The sequence below is a fragment of the Tachyglossus aculeatus genome, chromosome 7, assembly GCF_015852505.1.
Source record: "Tachyglossus aculeatus isolate mTacAcu1 chromosome 7, mTacAcu1.pri, whole genome shotgun sequence".
NCBI lineage: Eukaryota > Metazoa > Chordata > Mammalia > Monotremata > Tachyglossidae > Tachyglossus > Tachyglossus aculeatus.
This window is the reverse complement of record NC_052072.1, coordinates 23,211,544-23,233,849: the sequence shown is the minus strand read 5'-3', so window position 1 is coordinate 23,233,849 and position 22,306 is coordinate 23,211,544. Positions and strand designations below refer to the sequence as shown.

The following is a 22,306-nucleotide window of genomic DNA, read 5'->3' as shown; positions in this document are numbered from 1 at the left end:
ACCCAACAACGGGCTCACAGTCTAGAAGGGGGAGACACCATTCATTCATTCAATCGTATATATTGAGCGCTTACTCTGTACAGAGCACTGTACTAAGCGCTTGGAAAGTACAGTTCGGCAACAGAGACAATCCCTACCCAACAACGGGCTCGCAGTCTAGAAGGGGGAGACAGCATTCATTCATTTAATCGTATTTATTGAGCGGTTATTTTATGCAGAGCACTCTACTAGGCGCTTGGAAAGTACAGTTCGGCAACAGAGACAGTCCCTACCCAACAACAGGCTCACAGTCTAGAAGGGGGAGACAGCATTCATTCGTTCATTTAATCCTATTTATTGAGCGGTTATTTTATGCAGAGCACTGTACTAGGCGCTTGGAAAGTACAATTCGGCAACAGATAGAGATAATCCCTACCCAACAACGGGCTCACAGTCTAGAAGGGGGAGACGGCATTCGTTCATTCAATCGTATATATTGAGCACTTACTGTGTGCAGGGCACTGTACTAAGCGCTTGGAAAGTACAGTTCTGCAACAGATAGAGACGGTCCCTACCCAACAACGGGCTCACAGGCTAGAAGGGGGAGACACCATTCATTCATTCAATCGTATTTATTGAGCGCTTACTGTGTGCAGGGCACTGGACTGAGCGCTTGGGAAGTACAAATTGGTAACATATAGAGACGGTCTCTACCCAGTAACGGGCTCACAGTCTAGAAGTGGGGAGACGGACAACAGAACAGAACAAGTAGAGTGGCATCAATAGCATCAAAGGAGAGGACAGCCCCGAGAGGGTCGGAGGGGACCCCGGAGAGCCCCCAGAGGAGGAGAGCAAGGAGGGGAAGGGAGCCCCGAAATGGAGGGAGCCGGGGGGCCAGCACAGCCCAGAGATGGAGAGTGGGGAGCCAGGGGACCAGCAGAGCCCCGAGATGGAGAGGAGTCTGCGGAGAAGGAGAGCCCCGAAATGAAGAAGAGGACCAGCACAGCCCCGAGAGGAAGAAAGAAGAGCCACGGGACCAGGAGAACCCCGAAATGAAGAGAGACAGGGGAGCCAGGGAACCAGCAGAGCTCAGAGATGGAGAGTGGGGAGCCAGGGGACCAGCAGAGCCCCGAAATGAAGAGAGACGGGGGACCACCAGAGCCCCGAAATGGAGAGTCAGTAGAGAAGGGGAGCCCCGAAATGAAGAGGAGAGGGGAGCCAGAAGACCAGCAGAGCCCCGAGATGGGGAGGAATCAATGGAGAAGGGGAGCCCCGAGAGGAAAGGAGGGGAACCCGGGATTCCAGAGGGAAGAGAGGCGAGGAGCCTATGGAGGAGGGGGTAGAGAGGCCCGGGAGGAGAAGAGGGTCTCCCTGGGCAGAGGAGGTCCGTCTCTTCTTCTGACCCCTGGGTACCATCGCTCTTCCCCTCCTTCCTGTCTCCTCAAGGATGATGATGATGATAATGGTATTTGTTATGCACTTATTTTGTATCAAGCACTGTTCTAAGTGCCGGGGTAGAGACAAGGTAATCGGAATGGACACAGTCTCTGTCCCACATGAGGCTCACAGTCTTAATCCCCATTTTACAGATGAGGAAAATGAAGCCCAGAGAAGTGAAGTTACTTCCCCAAGGTCACACAGCAGTCAAGTGGCCGAGCTGGGATTAGAACGCATGACCTTCTGACCCTCAGGCCCTTGCTCTATCCACAGTGCCGTCCTGCTTCTCTAGGATAGCAGTTGGCAAAGATCTGGGGTAGATATATTTGTACTGATGTCTGTCTCCCCACCTAGACTGTGAGCCAGTTGTGCGTAGGGATTGCCTGTCTTTATTGCTGTATTGTACTTTCTTAGTGCTTAGTATAGTGCGCTGTACGCAGTAAGCGTTCAATAAACGACTGACTGAGTGAATGATCTATCGAGTTGTGGATCTAGACAAGACCGTGTCTCCCAGAGAGTTTCAGAAGAGCCTTGAGGGCTTCTCCAACGCACCTCCTCTTGTCTGGGGGCCATCCAGTGAAGGGGTCAGTGGAGAAGCCCTTCCCCACCTATTGTTTGGCAGTTTGGGTCCCGATGACCTTCTGGCTGCGTCCGTGGAGGTGCTGACTTCCCTCCGACTCCGGTTACTCACTTCCAGTGAAGGGAGGAGGAGGAGGGCTGAACCAAGTCATCAAGGCTAAGCCGCTTCTCATGTTGCTGCACAAGGTGGGAAAGAAAGCTTGTTGGTTCAATTCAATTCAGTCATATTTATTGAGTGCTTACTGTGCAGAACCCTGTACTAAGTGCTTGGAAAGTACAGTACAGCAATGATAATAATAATGATGGTATTTGTTAAGCGCTTACTATGTGCCAAGCACTGTTCTAAGTGCTGGGGTAGTTACAAGGTTATCAGGTTGTCTCATGTGGGGCTCACAGTCTTAATCCCCATTTTACAGATGAGGTAACTGAGGCCCAGAGAAATGAAGCGACTTGCCCAAAGTCACACAGCTGACGAGTGGCGGAGCCGGGAAAGAGAGACAATCCCTGGCCACAATGGGCTTACAGTCTAGGCGGGAGAGGCAGGCGTTTATTCATTCAATCATATTTATTGACTGCTTAATGTGTGCAGAGCACTAAGTGTTTGGAAAGTACATCACAACTAGTAATCAGGATTAATTATAAATAAATAGAATTATAGATATATACATATATACGTTAAGTGCTGTGGGGCGGGGAAGGGGGGAAAGTGCAAAGGGAGCGAGTCGTGGTGATGCGGAAGGGAAGGGGAGCTGAGGAAGAGTGGGGCTTAGTCTGGGAGGGCCTCTTGGAGGAGGTGCATCTTCAGTAGGGCTTTGAAGGGGGGCAAGAGTGATTGTCTGACGGATTCGAGGAGGGAGGGCGTTCCAGGCCAGAGGTAGGATGTGGGCCAGGGGTTGGTGGTGAAATAGGTGGAATGGAGGCACAGTGAGAAAGTTAGCATCAGAAGAGCAGAGTGTGCAGGCTGGGATGTAAGAAGAGAGAGGTTGTGGGTCACTGTCAAAGCTGGGGTTTGGTCGTGGGCTTGTATGTCTGCACCTGTACCTAGGGCAGAAGTCTGATCTTTTCTTCCCTTTTAAGCAGATCCTAGCCTGCTGGGGAAGTCGATGGTCAGTATCTAGTTCAACGGTGAATATTAATCTAGTTCAACAATAAATACTGAAGGCTATTTGTGGAAGGGGGAAGAAAATGCTCTGATGTGCTTTGGCTTTTCTTCTCCAGCTCCTTGAGGGACCCCAAAGCCTCTGGCTACTAGATGCTTCCCTGTTTTCTAATATATGTGTTTTTATATATTATAAGACCTAGTGGAAGTCAGAGGCTCTAGGTTCTTACACCAGCTCTGCCAATGGACAAATCACTTGACTTTTCTGTGCCTCAATTTCCTCATCTGTAAAATGGGGATTAAATGTTCTTCCTTCCTACTTAGTAAGCCCTATGAGGGACAGGGACTGGGTCCAAGCTGATTAACTTGTATCTACTCAAGTGCCTTAGAACAGTACTTGGCACACAGTAAATGTTTAACAAGTACCATAATAAGTGAATAGAGCATGGGCCTGGAAGTCAGAAGGTCATGGGTTCTAATCCTCGCTCCGCCACTCGGTATCTGGCATCTACCCCAGTGCTTAAAACAGCGCTTGCTGTATAGTAAGTTCTACCTTCACAACATTACTAAAAATCTGCCCTTTCCTCTGCATCCAAACTGCTACCGCATTAATCCAAGGATTTATCCTATGCTACCTTGATTACTGCATCAGCCGCCTTTTTAACCTCCCAATCAATCAATCAATCGTATTTATTGAGCGCTTACTGTGTGCAGAGCACTGTACTAAGCGCTTGGGAAGTACATGTTGGCAACATAGAGAGACGGTCCCTACCCAACAGTGGGCTCACAGTCTAAAAGGGGTAACAGAGAACAAAACCAAACATACTAACAAAATAAAATAAATAGAATAGATATGTACAAGTAAAATTAATAGAGTAATAATTGTGTACAAACATATATACAGGTGCTGTGGGGAAGGGAAGGAGGTAAGATGAGGGGGATGGAGAGGGGGACGAGGGGGAGAGGAAGGAAGGGACTCAGTGTGGGAAGGCCTCCTGGAGGAGGTGAGCTCTCAGTAGGGCCTTGAAGAGAGGAAGAGAGCTAGCTTGGCGGATGGGCAGAGGGAGGGCATCCCAGGCCCGGGGGAGGACGTGGGGTGGGGGTCGATGGCGGGACAGGCGAGAACGAGGTACGGTGAGGAGATTAGTGGTGGCAGAGGAGCGGAGGGTGCGGGCTCTGCTGCCCAGATCATTTTTCTATAAAAACGTTCAGGCCACGTTTCCCCACTCCTCAAGAACCTCCTGTGGTTGCCCATCCACCTCTGCATCAAACAAAAACTCCTTACCATCGGCTTTAGAGAGCTCAATCACCTTGCCCCCTCCTACTTCACCTCGCTACTCTAGTACTACAACCCATCCTGCACACTTAGCTTCTCTAATCCTGGCCTTCTCACTATACCTTGATCTTGTCTATCTCATCACCGACCTCTCGTCCACCTCCAGCCGCTGGCCTGGAAAGCCCTCTCTCTTCATATCTGGCAGATAATTACTCTCCCCCCTTCAAAGTCTTATTGAAGGCACATCTCCTTCAAAAGACCTTCCCTGACTAAACCTTCCTCTTCTCCCACTTCCTTCTGTGTCACCTTGACTTGCTCCCTTTATTCATTCCCCGTCTCAGCTCCGCAGCACTTACGTAGAGATCTATAATTTTATTTGTATTAGTGTCTGCCTCCCTCTGTAGACTGTAAGCTTGTTGAGGGCAGGGAATGGGTCTGTTTATTGTTGTATCATACTCTCCCAAGTGCTTAGTACGGTGTTCTGCCCACAGTAAGCACTCAATAAATATGATCTACTGACTGACTTAAATACCATAATGATTATTATTATACAATGATTCATTTTGACCACTCTGGTGGTAAAAAAATGTTTATGTTCATCTCCCAACTGGAGTATGAGCTGCTTATGGTCAAGGAATGTTTCACTTTCTTATTCTTTGCTTACCACTGCATCAAGAAAGTGCTCTGTCATTACTGCTACTATTGGTCAGTGACAATTTTACAGTATATGCACCTCTTAAACCATTTACCTTTGCTAAAATAATCCTGTTTGGTGTGCTCATTTGCACCCAGAAGTTGCCAAGGGATGATAAACAGGCAACTTTTCATTTTGAGTGCCAGAGTGAATTTTGTAAAGTCCTGATGTCTTGAGCAGAGTCCAGGGAATTGAGTTTAGAAGGAGGGAAGGAGACAGAGGAAGAGAAAGGACAGGGTGGTCCCTTCCCCCTCTTCCTCAGGTTGGATGCAAGGGGCTTTTCTCACTCCCGGCTCTGAAGCTGGTTGAAGGCCACATGGGGTTCACAGTCCCAATCCACCATTTTACAGTTGAGGAAACTGAGATTCAGGGAATCTAAGTAACTTGCCCGAGGTCACCCAGCAGGCAGTTGGCAGAGCTGGGATTAGAAACCAGGTTCTCAGACTCCCAAGCCCATACTCTTTCCACTAGGTCACACTGCTTCTCTCTGGGTACGTTGACAGAGGGAAGGCAACATCACAACTTCACTTCTGGTTCCTTTCTGGATGCAGCTGTTTGCGCTGCCAAAATTAACTTCTCATTTCCTGTCCTCCCCGTGATTTTCCCATCACTGTAGACAATACCACCATCTTCCCTGTCCCACAAGCCCCTTACCCTGGGATTATCTTCAATTTATCTCTCTCTTTTGACCCACATATTCAACCTGTCACCAAATCCTGTCGGTTCTACTGTCACAACTTATCGAAAAGCAGCTCTTTCCTCTACATTCATATTGCTACCACCCTGATCCGATCACTTGTCATATCTCACCTTGACTACTTGCATCAGCCTCCTTGCTGACCTCCCTGCCTCCTGTCTCTCCCTACTCCAGTCCTTACTCCACCCTACTGCTCATATCATGGCTTAGTGGCAAGAGCATGAACTTGGGAGTCAGAGGTCATGGGTTCTAATCCTGGCTCCGCCACTTGTCAAATGTATGACTTTGGACAAGTGACTTAACTTGTCTGTGCCTCAGTTACCTCATCTGTGAAATGGGGATTAAGACTGTGAGCCCCACGTGGGACAACCTGATAACCTTGTATCTCCCCCAGTGCTTAGAACAGTGCTTGGCACGGAAAAAGTGCTAACAACTACCATTATTATTACTATTATTATTATATCATTTCTTTACAAAAAATATTCAACCCACATCTCCCTCCACCCCCACAAAAGAAACCAAACCCAAAACCCTCTGATGATTGCTCATTCACCTCCATATGAAGCAGAAACTCTTTACTATTGGCTTTACTTAATCACCTCACTCCCTCCTACCTTATCTCACTGATTTCTTACTACAACCCAGCGCACACACTTTGCTCCTCTAATGCAGATTTACTCACTGTACCTCAAATTTATCTATTTTACTGCTGACCCCTTACCCATGTCCTGCCTCTGTTCTGGAAATCCCTCTACCTTCATACTTGAAAGACCACCATTCTCCCCACCTTCAAAGCTCTAAAATCACATCTCCTCCAAGAAGTGTTTCCTGATTAGGCCATCATTTTCCCCTACTCCCTCTCCCTCAGGGTTGCTTATGCACTTGGATCTGTTCCCTTTAAGCACTTGATATTCACTTCACTGTCAGCCCCACAGCACTTATGTACATATACTTTTTCCCTGCCATCTCCCCTATTCGTAATTTATTTCAATGTCTGTCTCCCCTCTCTAGACTGTAATCTCCTTGTAGGTAGGGATCATGTCTACAAACTCTATTCTTCCAGGGACTCTGCATATAGTCAGCACTCAATAAATGCCATTGATTGATTGAGTACATTTACTCTTTCAGGGACCTGACCATAATAATAATAATAATGATGATGATGACAATTGTTAAGCGCTTACTATGTACAAAGCACTGTTCTAAGACAGGGCTTCAGCTACCACCCCCGTGTTGATGACTCCCCATATCTCTAATCCTGACCTCTCATCAGGCCCGTAATCTCACATCTCCTCTTGTGTCCAAGACACCCCCACTTGGAAGATTCCTTTCATACCTCATCCTCAAAATGTCTAAGCTGGAACTTCTCTTCTTTTCCTCAAACCTCCCCCTTCCCTTTATCTGCCAACCTCAGCTGATATCACCATCCCTTCTTTCTCCGAAGCCTGCCACCATGGTGCCCTCCTTGACTCTGCTATGTTTCAACTCTAACACTCAATCTACTGCAGAATAATAATAATAATAATTGTTAAGTGCTTACTATGTTCAAAGCACTGTTCTAAGCACTGGAGGGATACAAGGTGGGTAGGGACTGTCTCTAAATGTTGCCAACTTGGACTTCCCAAGCGCTTAGTACAGTGCTCTGCACACAGTAAGCACTCAATAAATACGATTGATTGAATGAATGAATGAAGGTTGTCCCACGTGGGGTTCACAGTCTTAATCCCCATTTTACAGATGAGGGTACTGAGGCACAGAGAAGTTAAGTGACTTGCCCAAAGTCACACAGCTGACAATTGGTGGAGCTGGGATTTGAACCCATGACCTCTGATTCCAAAGCTCTTTCCACTGAGCCACGCTGCTTCTCCAGAATCTTGCCAGTTCTTCCTTTTTTACTGTATTTATTAAGCCTTTGCTATGTTCCGGGCACTGTACTAAGCACAGGGGAAGATACAAACTAATCAGGTTGGGCACAGTCCATATCCCACATGGGGCTCACAGTCTTAATCCCCATTTTACAGATGAGGTAACTGAGGCCCAGAGATCTGAAGCGACTTGCCAAAGGTCACAGAGCAGATAAACAGTTAGTGGACTGCCTAGGTCCTCTAACTCCCAGGCCCTTGCTCTGTATTCTGGGAAACTGCTTCTCTTTCTGACAATGCCTCCTAGACAATTCTCCCTGCCTCCCCACTTCCATCCCCGTGAATCCCCCTGCCCACCCATACACACACCCTGGATTTCCTTTCCAACTTGATAAAAACTCTGGCATACCACACCTAGAATATTGCCACAACTTCCTCGCAGATTTTCCAGACTCTTCTCCTCCGGTCTCTACTATAGGCTGCTGTACAGCATGGCTTAGTGGAAAGAGCACAGGCTCGGGAGTCAGAGAATGTGAGTTCTAATCCCAGTTTCACCACTTGTCTGCTGTGTGACCTTGGGCAAGTCACTTAACTTCTCTGTGTCTGTTACCTCATCCGTAAAATGGGGATTAAAAGTGTGAGCCCCACGTGGGACAACTTGATTACCCTGTATCTACCCCAGCTCTTAGAACAGTGCAGTGTACTAAGCACCTGGGGACATACAGAATAACAGCGTGGGTAGACACATTCTCTGCCCACAAGGAGCTTACAGTGTATAGGGGTAACAGACTGTAAAATAAGTTACAGATGTGTAGGTAAGTACCGTGGGGCTGAGGGTAGGGTGAATGGCAAGTGCTTAGAAGGTATAGATCCAAATGCAAGGGTGATGCAGATGGGAGACCATTTAGAGAAAATGAAGGCTTAGTCGGGGAAGTCCTCTTGAAGGAGATTTGATTTTATTAAGGCTTTGAAGGTGTGGAAAGTGGTGGTCTGTCATATCTGAAGGGGGAAAGAATTCCAGGCCAAAGCACTTAGTACAGTGCTTTGCACACCATAAGTGCTCAATAAATACTTTTGATTCATCCCAGTGTGGGCAGGGATTGTCACTTTTTATTGTTGAATCGAACCTTCCAAGCACTTAGTATGGAGCTCTGCACACAATAAGCGCTCAATAAATACGATTAAATGAATGAATTCATTAACCAACTTTAAGGCTGTCCACCAATTTACTGGCCATACCTGAGTGCTCTCATCATCCTCTATTTTCCCAGCTCTCTCTCTCCATTCCCTCCAACCGCCCCCCCAGCTTAACCTTTAGCTGTACCTCACTTTTATCTCTCCAGCCTCCATTCCCCACCTTGGCTCTCTTCATCCAGCCTAGAGTCCCCCGCCCCTCAAATCTGACAGACCATGGTTCTTCTCTCCTAAAATTCCACCTCCTCCAAGTCTTCCCCAATTAATTTCCCAGCACCCTAAGCAAACAAGCCCATCAGCTTACTCTAGCACTTATATGCACTTACATGAACTTATTTACACCCCCTCCTCATTGCTCATGTCTGTTCAATTATTCCTTTGATCACTTTCGACTCTTCCGTTAGAATGGAAGCTCCTTGTGGACAGGTAATATGTCCCTTCATTATTCTGTACTTTGCAAGCATCTAACATAGTGCAGTGCCAGGTCCCAGAAGACCCTGGGACCTGTTTTCCCTTTCCCCTCTTCCCTCCACAGAGAAGATACCTTGGATTGTAACGTTCTTTATTAATAAAAGCTTATTTTTTCCCTAGGTGACTGTCCGGAGCCCCCAGAAATACCCAATGCCCACCCACTTTTGCCAGATCCTCCAGAATTTCCCACTGGCACTTCCCTAACTTACAGCTGTAATAAAGGATTTGTGAAAATTCCCGAAAAGTCAAATTCAGTAGTCTGCCTTGAAAATGATCAGTGGTCGGCGTCTACAGAGTTCTGCAACCGTAAGTTCTTCATTTCATTTTGTGCTTGTGGAAAGTCAGGACACCTTTAAAAAAAAAAAAGAATGTTTATCTGTTCAAAGTAACCTTGGCATGGGCATTATAGAACATTAGACCCTAAAGTGTTGTGTTACTGTTTCATATTGCTTCTAATTAAACAGGGCATATCACTTATGTAGCTATCTTGTTTCTCAGGAAGAGTTTTTTCATTTTCTTAAAGACTTTTCTTAATATAATAGTCTTCTCTGTAAACCAGTAAAGAAAACCAACAATGGACAAATACATTTACTGCTTAAAGGTTAGGTTAAATCAGTTGTTTTCAACCATCTTGCAATCAGAAACATAGCTGAAATTGTATTTAATTTTAGAAATGGAATATTGAAAAATCAAAAACAGGCCACTGAGCCTTTTTGTTTTTTTAATTCTCTGGGGTTCACAGTTAAATCCAGTATATGAAATGTTTTAGCATCTTTTCACGTCTGTTGTATTTTTAGGGTCCTGTGACGTCCCTCCAACTTTACGATTTGCCTCTCTGAAGTCTGAATATAGAACTCAGAACTACTTTCCTGTCAGTTCTGTGGTGGAATATGAGTGCCGTCCAGGTTACAAAAGAGACTTGTCGCTTTCACCTAATCTAACTTGCCTTGAGAATTTACTGTGGTCCAAAGTGCCTGACTTCTGTATAAGTGAGTATGTTTTAATATTTTTTTCCATATTCGTTGATGACATTAAAAAAAATTCCTTCCATTAAGGAGTTTGGAAAAATTTGTTTCACTTGAACATTTTCTGCTTAGACGGTGAGCTTCACGTGGGATGGGAACTGTGTCCGACATGACTAGCTTGTGTCTATCCCAGCGTTTAGTACAGTACTTGACAGCCTGAACAGATATCGCAATAATATTAATAATGCAAGTTCATTCGGCAGGGGTGCCCAGTGGGCGTGGGAGCAAATTTGAGTTCCTGGTGGAGTGGGCTATCAGTCGATGGCATTTCTTGAGCACTTACTGTGTGCAGAACTCTGTACTAAACACTTGGGATAGTATGATGCAACCATTCAATTCAGCTTTCAATTCAATCGTATTTATCGAGCACTTAGCGCTTGGGAGAGTACACTATAACAATAAATAGACATGTCCCCTGCCCACAACGAGCTTCTAGTCTAGCGTGGAAGGCAGACATTAATATAAATTGCAGATATGTGCAGAAGAGTTGCTACATGTTCACATGCGCACATTTATGAGTCTGGGGGACAGGGAGATGGATGCATGTGAACATAACATGTACACGCAGGGACATGGGGGCCAGGGAAGTGGGGATACATACCCATGTGTGCGCACACATGCACATATGCAGCCCAGGGAGGTGGATGCAAGCAAGCAAGTGCTTTACTCTTTGGGGTCAGGAAGGTAAGCCCATAGACCCAGGCTAAAGGTGGGGAGGGGACCATCTGCTGACATCCCAAGGCCTTGGAGGATACAGAGGGAAGCAGTCAGATCTTCGTGGTGAGCCCCTTCTCTGTGGTCCGTGACAGGATCTGCTGTGTCCATCCCCCTCAGGGGAGACTGCATGGCCTACTGGATAGAGCATGGGCCTGGGAACCAAAGAAGTTGGGTTCCAATCCTGACTCTTGTCACTTGCCTGTCATGTGACCTTGGGCAAGTCATTTTGCTTCCCTGGGCCTCATTTTCCTCAACTGCAAAATAGGGATTCAATACCTCTTCTCCTTCCTATATAAACTGTGAGCCCCACGTGGGACCTGATTATCTAGTATCTATGCCAGTGCTTAGTGCAGTGCTTGGCATACAGTAAGCGGTTAACAATAATAATAATAATAGTATTTGTTAAATGCTTACTATGTGTCAAGCACTGTTTTAAGCACTGGGGTAGATACAAGGTAATCAGGTTGTCCCATGTGGGGCTCACAGTGTTAATCCCCATTTTACAGATGAGGTAACTGTGGCACAGAGAAGTTAAGTGACTTGCCCAAAGTCACCCAGCTGATAAGTGGCAGAACCAGGATTAGAACCCATGACCTCTGACTCCCAAGCCCATGTTCTTTCCACTAAGCTACACTGCTTCTATATAAGATTTTGTTAACCTGGGACAAAATTATACCGAATTCTATAATAATAATAATAATAATGGCATTTATTAAGCCCTTTCTACGTGCCAAGCACTGTTATAAGTGCTGGGGTAGATACAAGGTAATCAGGTTGTCCCACCTGGGGCTCACAGTCTTCATCCTCATTTTACAGATGAGGGAACTGAGGCACAGAGAAGTGAAGTGACTTGCCCAAAGTCATACAGCTGACAAGTGGTGAAGTCGGGATTCGAACCCATGACCTCTGACTCCCAAGCCCGGGCTCTTTCCACTAAGCCACACATTATCATAACACATATCTTCACTCTGCATTTTGGGAGACAACACAGTTAGGGAACTGGTAAGCATTCTTGTGACTGTCAGAGCCTGTTTGGGAATGCCACAATATCAAAGCTTCTGCTTGTGTGCATTATGCACTGCATTTAGGAATAGGTCAGTATACTATAGTGTTACTTTTCTTTAATGCACACTCATGCAAGAATGCAACTTTCATTTCATAGGGCAGCCAGATAGTAGATTATTATTATTATTATTATTATTATTATTATTATTATTATTATTAATGGTATTTGTTAAGCGCTTACTCTGTGTCAAGCACTGTTTTAAACTCTGGGGTAGATTACAAGATATTTTACTACATGAAGTGTTTCTGTTCAATAATAAGTCTTTTGGGAATATTTCAGTACTGAAATTTAAATCAATTTATTTTGTCAGTTCACCTGTGACTTAAAAAAATTGCCTGAGATATGTATTTCACACAACTGATTTCAAAGTCTAATGGCTTAAAAGATACTAAATGACTGTATTGTACAAGACAATTTTAAAAGCTATATTATTTTTTTAAATCTTTTTTTCCACGGGTAGATATCAATAACCTTACTGAGAATAGGAGTCCCTTTTAGATTGTGAGCCCACTGTTGGGTAGGGACTGTCTCTATATGTTGCCAACTTGTACTTCCCAAGCGCTTAGTACAGTGCTTTGCACACAGTAAGTGCTCAATAAATACGATTGATTGATTGAATAGGAGTGAAAATGCATTTTGTTTTTGTTTTATGGTACTTGTTAAGTGCTTACTATGCGTTAAAAACTGTTCTAAGCGCAGGGGTAGGTACAAGTTAATTAGGTCGGCCACAGTCCCTGTCCCGCATAGGGATTCACAGTCTTAAGTAGGAGGGAGAACAGGTTTGAATCCCCATTTTACAGTTGAGGAAACAGCTACAAGTTGAAATAAAAGCTACGTGATGTGTTTATTGCAGTGTTTTAACAATGGAAGAGCCCAGCCAACAGCACTTTGGCTCATTTAGAGAAGCAGCACGGACAGAGCAAGGGCCTGAGAGTCAGAAGGACTGGGGTTCTAATCCCGCCTCTGTCCCATGCCTATTGTGTGACCTTGGGCGAGTCACTTCACTTCTCTCGGCCTCAGTTACCTTATCTGTAAAATGCAGATTCAATCCTGTTTCCTCCTTCTTAGACTGTGAGCCTCATGTGGGACAGGAACTGTGTCCAAAGCGATTAACGTGCATCTACCCAAATGCTTAGAAAAGTGCTTCGGCACATAATAAGCACTCAACAGGTATCATAATGAAAACTATGATTTTCGAGGAGAAGCCTCTATGGGACAAAATAGTCACCTATTATCCTGACTGTGGAGCCTCATGCCAACTCCCTCTGGTTTTGTAAATTGCCAGCGTTAGTTCGGCTATTCCTGGGTGTGGCTGTAATTCCTTGTTCAGTACATACTTGCATACAGTCCTTCTAAATATACACTCCATTCCATACTCTGCATTATTTGTGGTTAGTTCTGCCTGTTGGTTCATACTTTATTTATAAATCCATAATTTATTTATTTACTTGTATTAATGTCTGTCTCCCTCTCTTGGCTGTAAGCTTGTTGTGGGCAGGGAACATGCCTAATCAACTCTGTTATAGTGTACCCTCCCAAGTGCTTAGCACAGTGCTCAGTGCACAGTAACCACTCAATAAATGTGATTGAGTGATTGATGACCCATATCCTGGATGCAAGAACAAGGCAATTATAATATTGGTACTTGTTAGGCTCTTCTAAGCACTGGGGTAGATACAAATTAATTAGTCTGGACACAGTTCCTGTCCCACATGGGGCTTGACAGTCTTAATCCCCATTTTACAGATGAGGGAATTGAGGCATAGAGAAGTGAAGTGACTTGCCCAAGGTCACACAGCAGACATGTGGCAGAACTGGGATTAGAACCAAGTCCTTCTGTCTCCCAGGTCCATGCTCTATCCACCAAGTCACACATTGAACCATCCTTGTTTCTTTTTACTCACAGTAATATGTTTAATCCTGTTAATCCTGTTTAATCCTTCTTGTCTTTCTTATTCATTCATTCAATTGTATTTATTGAGCGCTTACTGTGTGCAGAGCACTGTACTAAGCGCTTGGAAAGTACAATTTGGCAATAGATAGAGACAGTCCCTACCCAACAACGGGCTCCCAGTCTAGAAGGGGGAGACAGACAACATTGCTATTGCTATTCAGCACCCGTGTTACCTGGACTCTACTGTGAAGCTTTTTTTGAATATCTAGCTTCTAGAAAGTCTCTTGTCTTTCAGTTACCCCTTCGGCATCAAGTGGCGAGACTGGTTCACAAACCAGGAATTCTTAGAATGCTTTCATTCTAACAGCTCTGAAACTCTGCTCACCTAAAAACAACTTGCCTGGGTGGGATACGCAGGGAGAAAGGATGGCCGTTGGATATTCAATCGATCATCTCACCAGTCAGTCCATCGCATTTACTGAGCACTTCCTGTGTGTAGACCCCTGTACTAAGCGCTTGGGAGAGCAGACTATAACAATAAAGGGACACATCCCTACCCAACAACGAGCTCCCAGTCTAGAAGGGGGAGACAGACAACACTGCTATTGCTTTTCAGCACCCGTGTTACCTGGACTCTACTGTTAAACTTTTTTTGAACATCTAGCTTCTAGAAAGTCTCTTGTCTTTCAGTTACCCCTTCGGCATCAAGTGGTGAGACTGGATCACAAACCAGGAATTGTTAGAATGCTGTCATTCTAACAGCTCTGAAACTCTGCTCACCTAAAAACAACTTGCCTGGGTGGGATACATAGGGAGAAAGGTTGGCCGTTGGATAGTCAATCGATCATCTCACCAGTCAGTCCATTGCATTTCCTGAGCACTTCCTGTGTGTAGACCCCTGTACTAAGCACTTGGGAGAGCAGACTATAACAATAAAGGGACACATCCCTGCCCACAACGAGCTTACGGTCTAGGGCAATTTGTGGCGGAGCTGGGGTTAGAAACCAGGCCCTTCTGACTCTCAGGCCTGTGCTCTTTCAAGCACATTTATTGAGTGCTTGATGCATGTAGAACACTGTACTAATTGTTTGGGAGAGTCCAGTATAACAGAGTTGGTGGACACGTTCCCTGCCCACAAGCTAAGCTTCAAACTTAGCTGCTGAATAGTGAGCCGTGATGGGGTGACTAATAACAATAATAACAGCAATAATGATAATAATGATAGTGCTTGTTAAGCGCTTACCATGTGTCAAGCACAGTCCCAAGAGCTGGGTAAGCTCTTCTCAGCCCCTGTCCCACAGTCCTAATCCCCATTCCACAGATGAGGGAACTGAGGCCCAGAGAAATTCATTCATTCATTCAATTGTATTTATTGAGCCCCCTCGTCCCCGTCTCCATCCCCCACATCTTACCTCCTTCCCTTCCCCACAGAACTTGTATATATGTATATATGTTTGTACTTATTTATTACTCTATTTATTTATTTATTTATTTTACTTGTACATATCTATTCTATTTATTTTATTTTGTTAGTATGTTTGGTTTTGTTCTCTGTCTCCCCCTTTTAGACTGTGAGCCCAATGTTGGGTAGGGACTGTCTCTATATGTTGCCAATTTGTACTTCCCAAGCGCTTAGTACAGTGCTCTGCACATAGTAAGCGCTCAATAAATATGATTGATTGATTGATTGAGCACTTACTGTGTGCAGAGCATTGTACCAAGTACTTGAAATGCAATGACTTGCCCAAGGTCATACAGCAGACAGCTGCAAGGGCAGGGATTAGAACTCATGTCCTTCTTACTCCCTCGCAGCAGAGCACAGGAAAAGTTCATCACACGGAAAGCTGGAAGACAACTGCAGCAGGTCTATCAGCCCAGCTTGATGCAATCAATCGATTGCATTTGCTGAGTATTGGGACACTGTACTAAGCGCTTGGGAGAGTACAATGGACATGATTGCTGCCCACAACGAGTTTATAATCTGGAGGACTAATTGGTCTCGATCCAAAAAGGAGCAGCTTCGGAGAAGCAGCGTGGGCCTGGGGATAGAGCACGGGCCTGGGAGTTAGGGAGACATGGATTCCTGCCCCCAACTCCGCCGCCCATCCGCTGTGTGACTTAGGGCAAGTCACTTCACCTCTCTGGGCCTGTTAGCTCATGCATCATCAAAGATATTAATATTCTTTGGCAGATACCCTAGCTGTCCATAGCTGTCATAGCCTTGCATTTCTTCACTGCTTATCATCATGGAACCCTCAAGATAGTATATAGGTCCAATTTTTATCTTGGAGGTATATATTTCCAGATTAATTTTAAGGGAGTTTTGTTCCAATGGTTATATTTTTCTCTCCACTTCTGTAAGGTTTTTGATGACTCCTGCACAGTTGTCTGCTAGTGGTAGGTCCAGTATCTCCCCATCTTTATTGATCTTTTCCAAGAAAACTGTATAGATCCACTACCAGAACGATTGCAGATGGAGAGCTGGGCGTTCTGGGAGAGATGCGTCCGAGGTGTCACTATGGGTTGGAAATGACTCGACAGCATAAGACAAGACAAGACGTTTCCTATTCAGCCTTTTGAGCATCACTCCCTAGAACTTGCATAGACAATTTTTTAAGAAATAATGTCACCATACAGTACTCTTTTAGTAATGTTGGCAAAACATAGATCATTAAACTGTGTTATCTTAGGCATGCAGTCTTTTTTTAATTTCTGTCAACGGGCCGCTATTTGAATCAATCCAGCTAATTATTATACACATATTATCACATTAATATACACATCAGTCATATTTATTGAGTGCTTACTGTGTGCAGAGCACTATCCTAAGAGCTTGGGAGAATACAGTACTACAGAGTTGGTAGAAGTGTTCCCTTCCCATAATGAGCTATGTATATATATTAATAAAGTCATCAGTATGTGCAGTAAAGGTTTATCTCCTTATTCTCTTCTAGGAAAACAGTGTCCTTCTCCGCCCGACCTACCGAATGGTCAAGTTCATATAACCGATATATTATTTGGCTCAGTCATCCTCTTCAGTTGTAATGAAGGGTGAGTTACTAAGTTTACATCCAATTACAAATCAGCAAAGAGAGAGGCAAAACTGGACCTGATTTCAAGAATTTTGGATCTGGACTGGTTCTGAAGCGTCCTTTAATCTCTTAATGCAGAGGGGAAGCTTTTGGGAGCTTTTATCTGCCCCAGCACTGAGTACAGTGCCTTGCACGAAGTAAGTGCTTAATGAATACAATTGGGGGAAGAAAAACAGAGACATATTGTAGCTTGGTGCTTAAAGGACCTGGGTGACCAACAAGTAAGTTGGCGTTTTCCAGTATATAGGTTGCCACGTCCAAGAAGAGCAAAATGGTGATGAAACAATGATATTTGTTGGTCCTGTATATTGAATGTTTCTTAGTGATATTCAAGGAACAAAATCTGTTGGTAGAACATCATCATCATCATCATCATTTTTTAAAAGATCAGAAATATTTCATATTTTAGGAGGTCCTACCATGTGTTTTGGAGCCTAAAATTTAACCAAACACAAATATTTCGCTTCAGTTCTTTCATGTCATGTATATTCAAGCATATTGATATATGCCTAAATTCTAAGTCTGTATTCCATATCCATTCATTTTCTATGTATTCAGATCAAAACCATGTTTCAGGTCTATATCCATATGAGCCTGAATGTAGAACAAGTCAAACATATTTCCAGGTTTAGTGTATTTCCATTTTTTTCCAAGGTGTTTGTAAGCACTTACACGGTGCCAGGTACTGTATTAAGCACTGGGGCAGATTAAAGTTAATCAGGTTAGACACAGTCCCTGTGCCCCATAGGGCTCATAATCTAAATAGGAGGGAGTAAGATTTACTCCCCATTTTACAGATGAGGGAACTGAAGCACAGAGAAATGAAGTGACTTGCCCAAGATCACACAGCAGACAAGTAGCAGAGCTGGGATTAAAATCCAGGTCCTCCAACCCCCAGGCCTGTGCTCTTTCCTTTAGGCCACACTGCCTCTCACTTTTGGCAGGGAAGGGGAATGCTAAACCTCTGAGGTTAGCATAAACTCGAATATAATGTGTTAAATGTAGGCTAGCTCTTGAATTATCTCTTTTTTTTTCAAAAGTAAACTCTACTTTTTGTTCAGTTCCCCTCTCCTTGGTATCATCTCTCAGAACTGTGGTCAGATTTGTAAGCCAGGCCCTACAAGCAGAGCTCATTATAGCCTGTTTGGTTTGGGATTCGACCTGAGCTCTGCAGAGCCTGGTTTACAGACAGTTGGATTCATTGGGCCCTGATGAACTGCTGGGGTTACTGCCCCTGGCCTTGGCTACCCTGGCCCACACTATGCCGAGTGGCATAATCCTTCAGAGAGACAGTGTGGTCTAATGGATAGAGTGCAGACCTGGGAGTCAGAAGGACCTGGGTTCTAATCCTGCCTCTGCCAGTTCTCTGCTGTGTGACTTTGGGCAAGTCGCTTCACTTCTCTGGGCCTCAGTACCTCATCTGTAAAATGGGAATGAGACTGTGAGCCCCACATGGGACTGGAATTGCATCCAACCTGATTTGCTTATATACACCCTAGCACTTACTACGGTGCCTGGCACATAATAGACACTTAACAAACACCATCATTATTATTATTACTATTACTTCCTTGTGCCTCAATTCCCTCATCCGTGAAATGGGGATTAGGACTGTGAGCTCCATGTGAGACAAGGACCATGTCTGACCTGAATTGCTTGTATCCACCCCAGTGCTTAGGACAGTACCTGGCATGTAGTAAGCACTGAACAAATAGCACAGTTATTATTATTATTATTATTATTATTATTATTATTATTATTATTATTATTATAAACCCTGCCACTAGGTTGGCCATGGACACAGAGAAGACAGTGGCTGGGCAGGAGATATGGATTCTCTCTCCTTCCATTCCCTCTCTCCCTCTTCTCTGGCTTTATTAGAGAATTAACATGACCTAGTGGAAAGAGCACAGGGCTGGGAGTCAGAGGACTTGGGTTCATTCATTCATTTAATCATATTTATTGGGCGCTCACTGTTTTCAGAACACTGTGCTAAGTGCTTATCCCAGATCTGCCACTTGTCTGCTGTGTGACCTTGAGCAAGTCACTTCACTTCTTTTCTTCCTAACTAGATTTGCTGTGGACAGGGGATGTGTCTACCAACTCCGTTGTATTCTCCCAGTGCTTAGTACAGTGCTTGGCCTATAGTAAGAACTGAATTAATATTATTTTTGTCATTACTATTAATTGTTGTTATTATTCATCTTTCTCCCCTCTGCCTTCAGCTCTCTCCCCATGGCTCCCTCTATCCCAACCCTGTCCTGCCTAAGTCAATGAGAATTCTCTTGTCCCGAGGAGGGGGGTCTTGGAATCCACATAAAACAGACTGGGACTACTGGAAAATTCAAACATCTGCCCGCTAAAGACTGTTAGAGGAGAACTAGGCAGCAATGAGTTCATTCAGTTCTATTCATTGAGCGCTTACTGTGTGCAGAGAGTTCTACTTACTTGAAAACATTTCCTCTGTATGTATTTCCTTCCTTTCTGAAGAGCTGGCAAAAAAAATAATCCATCTGTTGGCAGGGAAAAAAAAAGCAAAAAACCCATGAAACACTGTGAGATGATGATGCTTCTAAACTTCTGAATGAAATCACAAAGACTTTTATCCCCCTCCCCTCTTTCTCCTTTCCCTCTCAGGTACAAATTGATTGGGGAACATTCCAGCACCTGTGAATTAGTTGACCAAACTCTGGCCTGGAGTAATTCACATCCAGATTGTGCACGTAAGAGAGTAACAGAAACAATTAAGTGTGTTTGGGGTAGATTTTTTAAAAATTGTTATTTTAGTGCTTACTATGTGCCAGACACTGTACTAAGCACTAGTGTAGGTACAAGGTTTTACCTGGTCCATGCCTCACATGGGGCTCGTAGTTTTAATCCCCATTTTACAGAAGAGGTAATAGAGCCACAGAGAAGTTAAGTGACTTGCCCAAGGTCACACGACAAACAAGTGGTGAAGCCAGGATTGGAGCCCAGGTCCTCCAACTCCTGGGCCCATGCTCTTTTTGCTTGGCCATGCTGCTCCTAAGCACTTGGGGAAAGTAGAAAGAATTATTAGACCTGGATCCTGCCCTCCAGGAGTTTACAGTCTAGCAGGGGAGATTGACCCTAACAAATTATAGATAGGAAGCAGTAATTGAGTATACAGATATGCATATAAGTGCCCTGGGGAGGGTGGGGAATGAATACCCAAGTCCCTTGATGACATGGAAGTGCTGAAGTGCCAGTTGGAAGGATACAATAATAATAATAATAATGGTATTTGATAAGCACTTACTATGTGCAAAGCACTGTTCTAAGCACTGGGGAGGTTATAAGGTGATCAGGTTGTCCCACGGGGGGCTCACAGTTTTAATCCTCATTTTACAGATGAGGTAACTCAGGCCCAGAGAAGTGAAGTGACTTGCCCAAAGTCACACAGCTGACAGTTGGCAGAGCCGGGATTTGAACCCATGACCTCTGACTCCAAAGCCCATGCTCTTTCCACTGAGATATGAGGTGGAAGCAGTGTAGCTTAGTTGACAGAGCATGGGCCTGGGAGTCAGAAAGACCTGGGTTCTAATCCTGGCTCCGCCACATGTCCGCTGGGTGACCTTGGGCTAGTCACTTAACTTCCCTGTGTCTCAGTTACCTCATCTGAAAAATGGGGATAAGAGTGTGAGCCCCATGTGGGACAGGGGCTGTGCCCAACCTGATTAACTTGTATCTACCCCAGTGCTTAGAACAGTGCTTGGCCTGTAGTAAGTGCTTAATAAATACCATAATAATTATTATTATTGTTATCATCATCATTATTATTATTACTAGAACTTTCTAATCAGGGAAAACTACCTGCAGGAGACATGACATCACAAGGTATTTGAAGATAGGGAGAGCAGCTGTCCAGCAGATGAGAAGGGAGAGAGAGTTCCATTCATTCAATCGTATTTATTGAGCGCTTACTGTGTGCAGAGCACTGTACTAAGGGGGAGGTGGCTGGTCAGGGAGAGGACAAAACGACAATCTGAGATGTCGTGGGTGAAGAGAATGGACGTGGGGGAAGGAAAGTGTTTTAAGTGATTGAGTGTCTAAACCCGATGGTCAGGAGTTTCTGCTTGATGCAGAGAGGAACGGGCAGCCTTTGGAGGTGTTTGAGGAGCGGAGAGACATGTACAGAATGATGTTTTTGGAAACTGGTCCGGGCAGTAGAATGAAATATGGATTGGAGAGGAGAGAGACTAGAAGCAGGGAAGATGATGAGGAAACTGATGCAGTAAACAAGCCAGGATAAGACAAGTGTCAGGGTTGGGATGTGAAGAGAGAGGTTCTGATGAAAGTCAACTTGAGAAAATGAACGGAGGATGGATGGAGGAAATGTGGGGCAGGAGAGATCAAGCATGTTAAAATCAAGAGCTGTTTTCAAGTTTATGGGCCCAACTGCTCTTTGCTCTAGGAGTAGAGGATAAAGCAAGCCCCAACGTTGCAGTTCCACTTCTGGAATCTCTTTGAAAATGCATATCCTACTTTGAGCAACTCCAAAATCTTTTTGAGAATTCATAATCTAGTTTGATTTTATTTTTAAAACCTTTTCACCACCCATGCCTGTGTTCAAATTGATTTGAAATTCTTTCCTTTAGCAATTTTGTGCCCTTCACCTCCAAATATTGCCAATGGATCATGGCAACGGAATGAAAATGATGAGTATCCAGCTGGAGCATCAGTGCCTTATGCCTGTAACAGAGGTTTCTCACTTGTTGGAAACAGAGATCTTGTTTGTGGCAATGATGGAAACTGGAGTAGCCCTCCCCCAGAATGTAAAGGTGAATAGCTGCTTATGTTCAACACCATTGATTGAGTCGTGTGTAATGGGTTGCAAAGGGGAAGAGCTAGCTGTGTGTATCTGTAATGAGTTAATTACTGTTCAATTTAACTATTTGGGTTTGGGAGGTGATAGTGACAGGAGGCAAACAGTTTGTTAGAATGAGCTGAAATGAAAAAGATTTCAGCCATCAAGAAAATTGAATTATCAGTAGAGACGGTCATGTAGATGAAAATTTTCTTGGTATATGCCATAAAATATATTATACCTAGCAAATGAGGGTGGGCTCTTATTTCTCCAAGGGCTCATTTTTGGAATGCCTTTTTCTCCCAAGTGCTGAGTTCAGTGTTCTACACTCAGAAAGCACTCAAAAAGTATGATTTATTGCCTGATCATTCTAGCTCCATTCTAAAGCTGTATTCTGGA

At 44.4% G+C, this 22,306-nt stretch overlaps 1 protein-coding gene across 7 annotated transcripts in view; it reads left to right on the top strand.

The window, feature by feature from the left end:
- The window catches only part of CD55 (CD55 molecule (Cromer blood group)), a 58,311-nt gene that overhangs the window by 1,616 nt on the left and 34,389 nt on the right, over positions 1-22,306 (top strand). For all 7 annotated transcript variants that reach the window (XR_005451833.1, XM_038748865.1, XM_038748863.1 and 4 more), the window contains exons 2-6: positions 9,409-9,594; positions 10,086-10,277; positions 16,945-17,041; positions 19,720-19,805; positions 21,699-21,881. Coding sequence is in view for 6 of the 7 variants with exons in the window: in XM_038748865.1 (XP_038604793.1) it covers positions 9,409-9,594; positions 10,086-10,277; positions 16,945-17,041; positions 19,720-19,805; positions 21,699-21,881 (744 nt within the window). In the remaining variant the exon portion in view is untranslated. The remainder of the gene's footprint in view (positions 1-9,408; positions 9,595-10,085; positions 10,278-16,944; positions 17,042-19,719; positions 19,806-21,698; positions 21,882-22,306) is intronic.